The sequence below is a fragment of the Notolepis coatsorum genome (genome assembly GCF_963971535.1).
Source record: "Notolepis coatsorum genome assembly, chromosome: 2".
NCBI lineage: Eukaryota > Metazoa > Chordata > Actinopteri > Aulopiformes > Paralepididae > Notolepis > Notolepis coatsorum.
Window position 1 is genome coordinate 6,958,166 of NC_140166.1, and position 9,039 is coordinate 6,967,204.

The window sequence follows — 9,039 nt, forward strand, 5'->3', positions numbered from 1 at the left end:
GACCCTGGTTATACACCTAGTAACACTCACAGTACAAATCACTAAATATATAGTTTTTTATTAAACTTATAGCAAGGTACTAAACACAGATATGTAAAGCATGTCCACACAATACCCATCATCCTTGCAAGGTTATGTGTATACAATGTAAAATGTTGCAATTAAAATAACACATTTACTTTGGACGAGATACAAAATTGAAATGTACTTTCAAATTTGGGACGGGAACAAGCACCCGGGTACTTCTTATTACCAACTTGACTAGTGAAATACTAACTGAACAAATTGAAGAATTGCTTTTGAAAAATCTGAATCTTTAATGAGATATTGATGTGACAGCAGAGTGTTGTCCATATGCTGTCCCTTTACTGTTGGAGAGGTCAGACTTTAGCACTGCAGTATGGACCTGTTCGCTGTTTACAAACATACCGTGTTCGAGCCAATCAGCAATACCAACTGAGTCACGTGACTAAGTTGCCCCCAACCTGCGCAAGCTGTTGTGCTAAAATAATACGACAGGGCTCTATGGAGAAACCATGGGACTCCCCTGACTAAAAGTAGTTTCAAACGAAAACGGCTGGATGTCATTTTGCCAAATCAGCATGGCTAAGAGTGAGTCTTTCACCTTTTACATATCTAGCTTTGGCATGGATTGATTGTTTAGATTGTTTCGCTAGCATGGCTAAGAAATGAAAATATATTGTAGTCTGCCCCGTTGTTCTGACCAGGATTACGCTCCTTTTGCCTCCTTGACGCGCGCGATCACAGAGTCTGACGTATACAGCGAACAGGTCTATGGCCACGTACTTCATGTCATCCAGACAAACTCTCCCTTTTATTTTCATTTATCATTCTTTTTGGCACATTGGGTCAATAGAATAGAATAGAATAGAAATACTTTATTCATCCTAAGGGAAATTTGGCACTACAAATCGCTCACAGTAAACAGTAAACATTTAGGGAGACAAAACATGTCACTAATAAGAATAAAAATAAGCCTAAGAATAAAGAATGAAATAAGCCTAAGAATAAAATACGGTCCGGGATATACATTTCCTATGTTATGTATATATACATTCTAATATAAAATATACAGTAAAAATATACAGAAATCTACAGTAAGTGTAATATTGAACAATGTTGTTTTAAAAGTAAAAGTCCAGGAAGATGGTACTGTCACCCTGTGCTCAGTGATGCAGTGAGGCACAGTGATGCATTGCAAAGTCTGATGGCTGTCGGAATGAAGGACTTCCTGTGCCGTTCAGTGCTACATCTTGGGAGTCTTAGTCTAGCACTGAACGTGCTCCTTCTGTCAGCCAAGTCTGTGTATAGTGGGTGGGAGGGGTTGTCCCTGATGGCATGGAGCTTAGCAAGGCTCCTCCTCTCCGCCACCACCGCTAGAGAGTCCAGCTCCACCCCTACCACGTTACTGGCCTTCCTGACCAGCTTATCCAGCCTGTTTGTGTCCCCCGCTCTCAGTCCGCTGCCCCAGCAGGTCACGGCGTACAAGAAGGCGCCCGCCACCACGACTTGTAAAACATCCTCAACATCCTTGTACAGACGTTGAAGGATCTCAGCCTTCTGAGGAAGTAGAGTCGGCTCTGGCCCTTCTTGTAGAGTGCCTCTGCGTGTTTTGACCCGGTCAGTTTATTGTCGATGTGTACACCGAGGTATTTGTAATCCTCAACCGTGTCCACATCGACTCCCCTGATAGAAAAGGGGTCACAGATGCACTCCTCCTCCTTCCCAGATCCACAACCAGTTCTCTGATATTCGTCACATTTAGCTGAAGGTGTTTTTTATCGCACCATGTGACATGAGTCCACCAGCAGTGCCCGGTATTCCTCCTCATCACCGTCCTTAATACATCCCACTATCGCAGAGTCATCAGAAAACTTCTGAAGGTGGCAGGACTCTGACCGATAATGGAAGTCATTGGTGTAGAGAGACAAGGGGAAAGGGAGTAAGCGACTGGTGGAGGATGGTGGTGGAACTTAGAGTATCAAGGCTGATCCAAGGGCCTTCACACGGGCAGCAAACACCAGGGCGTGCTTCTCCACCTCTGTGTTGATTTCCATCTGTGAGGTTCTGGGGTTTCTCTGAACAAAGGCTACAATGCTCTGGATGCACTGTCTCTGCATCCAACAAAAAGGTACAATAACAGTCATTTCTCAGAGCAGGGATTTGTCATTTACAATCAGCTCAAGCCATTCCAAATGGAAATAGAAACTCTTGATTTGTTAATCAACATCAGTTTGATTTGAAAATAAAGGCAGAGGTGCTCAGTAGCAAAAAGTAGAACAAAATAGAAAAGTGAACACAAGGGTGATTAGGGTTCTTTCCAGAGTCCCAAATAACACAAGGGTTATTAGGGTTCTTTACAGAGTCCCAAATAAACACAAGGGTTATTAGGGTTCTTTACAGAGTCCCAAATAAACACAAGGGTTATTAGGGTTCTTTACAGAGTCCCAAATAAACACAAGGGTTATTAGGGTTCTTTCCAGAGTCCCAAATAAACACAAGGGTTATTAGGGTTCTTTACAGAGTCCCAAATAAACACAAGGGTTATTAGGGTTCTTTACAGAGTCCCAAATAAACACAAGGGTTATTAGGGTTCTTTACAGAGTCCCAAATAAACACAAGGGTTATTAGGGTTCTTTCCAGAGTCCCAAATAAACACAAGGGTTATTAGGGTTCTTTACAGAGTCCCAAATAAACACAAGGGTTATTAGGGTTCTTTACAGAGTCCCAAATAAACACAAGGGTTACTTTCTAAATAAATATCTCTGATGTAACGTTAGTCTACATTGAAACACTTAATTTAATCTCTTAACAGGCACCCAGAAAAGAGGCAATGTTTTTACTTGAACTTGAGGACTGCATACCTTTTTTGCAAAGCTTATATTTATACTTATAGCACATGCATGAGCCTGGTCTCGTTTGAAAAATAACATTCTGAAGTTACTAATGCAAAAAAGGGAAATCACTTTTAGTGCTAATGAAATAGAGTAACAAATAGGTATAAGCTGGAAAGCACCGCGGATCCATAGCCTGAAGTCTTATGTGGTACATGTCCAAATTCGATAAACATCCATTCAGAAATGGGTCTTTGGGAAAGATCTGGGTAAACCGTGTGCCAAAGAAAAAGCTCTCCAGAATTCCATTTCCTCGTCCACGGGCGTTCATTCGAAATGCATTTCACTTCTGGTTTTCGCTCGTCAACTTTCACCTAGATCCCATATTCGCACCCCCCCCCCATGTGGGGTATCATTGGAAAGCTACACTCATTGGCTACAACGCTGGCTATAAAGCTTATATATGTCTTATATAAAGTTCACTTTAATTTAAATATAAATTATCTCAGGGATACACAATGATATTACCTTGACTTCATGTATGGAGCAAACAGTGATGTACATCCCTACATGAATGGTGGAGGCTGCGCAGCCATTGGCCACTATCAGAGCCACGTTCCACTGATTAACGAAAGATTGTAAATCGTCCTATTGGCGCAGATTAAATCAGTCAAATCAATTTAATTTCATCAAACCAATTAATCAATCAATCAAACCGATTAATTGTTCAACCTCTAAAATAAATTGGCATGCTGTTTTCACAGTAGTCCACAACCTCTGTCTTTATTTACCATAAACATGGTCATAAACAACTCCCACTTACAATCTATAGATAAGATCGAATGACTCACTCGTCAGAAAGCTTTAGACAGACCTTAGATTATGTTATCAACCGTTAAAATACTGAGTGGTCTTAACCTTGTAGGCGTCTATTTTTCCCTGTCGATTCATCAGCTCTCTGGCCACCTGGATACCAGTCACGGCCACCAGGGTCTCCTTCTGCTTCTCACCCTGTGTCTGTAACCAGTTCAGGAAGGCCATCTGAGGAAGCACCGTGGAATAAACAAAATTCAAAGAAATAAGTTCATAAATAAACTGTTAAGAGAAGGTCCTTTTTAAATATACAATTTTAAAAAGGTGACTTTTGTTTTCCTCAATAAGTTTATTATTTCCTTGAATCTGTGGAATGTGTTTGTGTCCCCCCCACCCAAAGAAACGAGTCTAAATCTAATTGTAATTATACATTTTCGAGCATCTCTTTCTTCCCTTGTATAGACCTGTTCGCTGTATACAGGGCCTCCGATCCGTCTAGATGACATAAAATGCTGGATGGCACAAAACTTTGGTTGACAATTGTGTCATGTTTAAATGTGCTATACAAATATACCGTGTTCGTGGCAATCAGAAATACCAACTGAGTCACGCGACTAAGTTGCCTCGGACCTGCACTCCCCTAAGTTGTTTCAAACGAAAACGGCTGGATGCCTTTTTGCCAAATCAGTGTGAGTCTTTCACCTTTTACATATCTAGCTTTGGCATGGATTGATTGCTTAGATTGCTAACAAATGCAAATATATTGTAGTCTACCTACCTACACCCCCCCCCCCCCGCCCCCCAGTGACCAAACAGTTCAGACTTCATACACTAGGCAAAACCCATTTTCCATCATATCTCCCTTGTAACACGATGCAGTGTGATGATGATGATGGTGTGCGGGTGAAACGTTACCCACCTGCTGAAATAGCTGAGCGTCTGACATTTCACCTCCGTTGTTCGCTGAACCCAGTAAAATCGCCAAGGGACTGGGAGAGTAGACCAACAACAGGATGCAGACCAGGGTCAGAATTGCCAGGATGAAGACCCGAACAAGCCTCATTGTTCCAGTGGTGTGTTCTGTTGTGAGACAGATATATGATGGTACCGTGTGACTGGTGTAGTCACCAGTTCGTCAATGATCCTTTGGGTGTGCCTGCCGATAGAAAGAACACAGATATTATTTACAACTGTGATTTATATCAGGCTTTACCTGTGTGGGGTCCCTTCGTGTAATAAAAAGGATTGATTGATTGATTGATTGAAAACTTTATTAACAGATTGCAGAATGGGTACAATACAGTACAGCTCAATACACACAATTGTTAAGGACACATGCTGCTTTGCATCTTTTTGAATCATAGTTGCAAAGAAACAATAAATAAATAAATATAAAGTAAAAAATAAATAAAGACAGCAATAGAATTCCAGGATGGAAATAAAACAACACAGTAAAATTAAGCAGAATGGGCATAAAAAGAATAGATACAAATAAAGAAGAATAAAACAACATGAATAAATCAATACAATTATGTAAAAGAAATTAATACATTTTTATAGATGGTTTCAACTTCTGGTCAGCTTCTGGTTTCAACTCCCTGGTAAAAACAAAAAGAAAAAAACCTGCTTCTCTACCCCTCTATCCCCACAAGTGCTATAACAATGCAGGCCATTTACCATTACTAAGGGCATGGTGGCACCAGCTCCCACAAACCTTTCCATTCAAGTAGGAACATGAAAAACTAGAAACACAGGGTTACAACCAACTGTGGTGATTTAAAGGGATATGCCACGTATTTTAAGGATTCACATTATGTTCTTCCTGTGAAACTTAACCACTCTCTCCTAAAGCAATTTATTTTTTTATTTGTACAGGTAAATCCCTACGTTTAATATCAAATTAAACTAGTACAAACAAAACTCCCTGCGTAGACTCTCTGTGGGAATTAATCATAAAAAAAAAAAAAAAAGTGTATCTAGAAAACAAATTGGAGCTGAGGCAGTTATATTGGTGGGGAGTCGTGGGCCACCCAGGACGGTGCCCAGGTGATGGTATGATCAGCACCACCCAGGACGGTGCTCAGGTGATGGTATGATCAGCACCACCCAGGACGGTGCTCAGGTGATGGTATGATCAGCACCACCCAGGACGGTGCTCAGGTGATGGTATGATCAGCACCACCCAGGACGGTGCCCAGGTGATGGTATGATCAGCACCACCCAGGACGGTGCCCAGGTGATGGTATGATCAGCACCACCCAGGACGGTGCCCAGGTGATGGTATGATCAGCACCACCCAGGACGGTGCCCAGGTGATGGTATGATCAGCACCACCCAGGACGGTGCCCAGGTGATGGTATGATCAGCACCACCCAGGACGGTGCTCAGGTGATGGTATGATCAGCACCACCCAGGACGGTGCTCAGGTGATGGTATGATCAGCACCACCCAGGACGGTGCCCAGGTGATGGTATGATCAGCACCACCCAGGACGGTGCCCAGGTGATGGTTTGATCAGCACCACCCAGGACGGTGCTCAGGTGATGGTCTGATCAGCAGAATCATAACCTGGCCTTGGCACCTTATTTCTCAGAACGGCAGACTCAAAGCATTTACAAAGAGTATAAAAGCTGGGACATTTAGGAGGGAGAAGTCAGTCTCAAACCGGTTTGCTGTCTCAGATTCATTGATTGTTTCAAGCATCTTTATCAAGGACGTTCTACTTTTAATAACCAAAGTTATAGTTAGACTCTGAGATTTCTCCAGAAACAAAGGTTGCTAGTCTTTTCACTACAGAGGCAGAGGCATACATGTACAGAATGTCACCATAATCAAATCCAGACATAATACACAAAACATTATTTTTTAATTTTTTTTATCCACTTTTTCTCCTTATTTTTAAATTTTTCTCCCATCCCAATTTCGTATTTCCAATTCTCCCCTCCCCTGTCGTGAACGTTGCTCGACTATGCCTCCCACTGGTCGGTCGTAGGGAGGATAGAAGCCTTGCATCACATGTCCCCTCCGGTACACGAGGAGGCAGCCTGTCGCATCTTTTCACCAGACAGCGCGGACTCTCAGTGGCGAGGTGTAACGCATGGGAGGCTCACACTACCCCCGCTACTTCCTGTCTCTGCTGTGCAGGTGTCCCCCAACTGACCTGTAGGAGTCGCTGTCCACAACGTCCCATCCCCACCCATCGACTTCCACCCGCTGACTCTGCCAATTGAGATAGTAGACTGGCCCAAGCCGGAGGCAATGCTGACACTGGGATTCGAGACCGGAGTCTCTTGCATTGGTGACGAGCGCAACATAATTGTTGATTGCACAATGGTCTTCCAACTAGTAGAAATGCATGATTTGTTTCTATAATACAATAATCCAATTTTTACTTTCAACCTTTTAGAAAAAAACTAACATTTAAGAAAACCTTTTAGAAAAAGGTTTAACTCTCCAATCAGTGATGTCAAATCTGTGGCTGCTCCATAGACAATGAATGGGGCTCTGACTTTATGAGGCCATAAGATGTTTGTGAGTTCTTCTTACACCCAAATGATTATGAAAACTAAAGAAACCATTTTATTTCTGGCTCAGACCTTCTAGCAATGTTAGAATATAAACCTAATTTGGGTGGACATACAACCTCAATGCATGTACAGCTCGGAGATATCGAGGGAGAAACCATAGATAGGGGGGCGACAGTGGCTCGGGAGGTAGAGCAGTCATCTGGTAATCCGGAGGTTCCCGGTTCGATTCCCACACCACCCGGGCAGGGTGTCGAATTGTCCTTGAACACTTAACCCCTAAATGCTCCTGATGAGCAGGTTGGCACCTTGCATGGTTGCCTCCGCCGTTGATGTGTGAATGTGTGAGTGAATGGGTGAAATGTGAAGAACAAATTGTAAAGCGCTTTGGATAAAAACGCTATATAAATGCAGCCATTTACCATTTACCATTTAGATAGGTGTAGTTTATCTATCTGAGGGAGAAGCACCAGAAAGCTGGTGTTTGTGTGGCTGGTTCAGTGGTTTCTGAGTACAAATTATGTGCTGAGAAACATTTGAATTAGGCTATGTTATGGAAAATATGATATGTTTTATCCTATTACATCATTTGTACAGCTTACTGGGCCTATTAGTGTGTACAGTGTACAGACAGCATGTTTATAGCTCTGTTTAAATACATATTCTCTGTACATCCTTGACTAGTTAATATAGTTAACTAGTATACAGAATGTCATCTTGTCCTTTTCTTTGTTGTCTTTTGTTTCATATCAATATTGTGTCAGATACGAAACCCATCTTTGTTTTCATTTTGTCATCTTTGTTTTGTTTTGTCATTACAAACTGGTGTATTTAATTGTAAGTCTGACCAGAGCTCTTTCTCACTTCCTGGTAAGACGCTCGTGTTACACTTGTCTCTTATTGTAAACTGAGGATACTTTCTGTGGCCACAGAAAATAAACTACTATCTGAATTTCTACAGTTCACTGTCTTGGCCCTTTAAAATATTCCACAACAGCTACCACGCTGGTATTGATCACAATCTATAGCTTCAATTCTCTTCTAAAGATTAAAACAATGTTTAACTTTATAGTGTATGCCACCTTGTTGAAATGACCTCAGGTGACTGCAACTGAGAAAGAGAACGTACCTTACTGTGGTGGTCTCTCCTTATCTTCTCTCATACGTTGACCCAAACACATCACTACTATCATAGGCTTGGAGCAGGGTCTGTAATTACAGCAGGTGGCTGGTAAGTCTGACAATTCTTCTATAGCCACGTCAACAGAGAGAATAGTCTTCACTCCAGTTGATTGATTCTATTCTAAATACTACTTCTGCAGCTAAGAGATTACCAGTAAATTACCTGGTGAACTGATGAATTCACGAGTCGCTTTGGCTGGTTATCCTCATGCCTTACAACTTGAGAGTCTGAGAAGGTAAAACAGGAGTTATATATATAGAGAGATAACCCCAAAACAGGAACCCTGTCTTACCTAATTGTATTACAATGCCTGTTTTCGGTTACAAAATGTGTCAGTAATCCTTGTGGTTTCCGCTCTCTTTACCCAACAGGTCCAGCAGGTTATTATCCTTCCTCATTCATTTCCAAGTTGTCCTGCTTAGCTAAAATCCAGGAATCACTAGTGAATAACAAACTCAAAACATTTCTCTCCAACCACTCTGTTTTTTTTTTTTTTTTTTTTCCTCCATTTTCCTCCGATTTTCTCCCATCCCAATGTTAGTCGTTATGCCAATTCCCAATCCTGGTCGCTGCGCACTTACCCCCCACAGTCGGGAGAGTGGAGGCTATCACGTGCTTCCTCCGACACACGTCCAGCCAATCAACCGCTTCTTTTCACCTGGCA

The 9,039-nt window shown here is 42.0% G+C and overlaps 1 protein-coding gene across 2 annotated transcripts; it reads right to left on the minus strand.

The window, feature by feature from the left end:
* Positions 1–48: 48 nt before the first annotated feature.
* On the minus strand, positions 49–8,713 carry LOC311224244 (uncharacterized protein). Of its 2 annotated transcripts, XM_084309148.1 has the most exons (5): positions 8,538–8,713; positions 8,322–8,401; positions 4,588–4,824; positions 3,774–3,896; positions 49–2,135 (listed from the first exon to the last, which is right to left on the minus strand). In XM_084309148.1, the coding sequence occupies exons 3-5, from the start codon at positions 4,729–4,731 to the stop codon at positions 1,995–1,997; spliced, it is 408 nt and encodes a 135-aa protein (XP_084165274.1). In that variant the 5' UTR covers positions 4,732–4,824; positions 8,322–8,401; positions 8,538–8,713; the 3' UTR covers positions 49–1,994. The 2 variants fall into 2 exon arrangements, with proteins under 2 accessions (XP_084165274.1, XP_084165275.1); XM_084309149.1 differs by lacking the exon at positions 8,538–8,713 and having other exon boundaries at positions 8,322–8,494.
* Positions 8,714–9,039: the final 326 nt, after the last annotated feature.

Bases quoted from the DNA above. Each gene is read 5' to 3' on its own strand.
- LOC311224244 (XM_084309148.1), bottom strand. From the start codon at position 4,731: ATGAGGCTTGTTCGGGTCTTCATCCTGGCAATTCTGACCCTGGTCTGC. The intron at 3,897-4,587 runs GTGGGTAACGTT...GTGCTTCCTCAG, and splicing joins ACGCTCAGCTATTTCAGCAG to ATGGCCTTCCTGAACTGGTT. The intron at 2,136-3,773 runs GTTAAGACCACT...TGTTGGATGCAG, and splicing joins GAAAAATAGACGCCTACAAG to AGACAGTGCATCCAGAGCAT.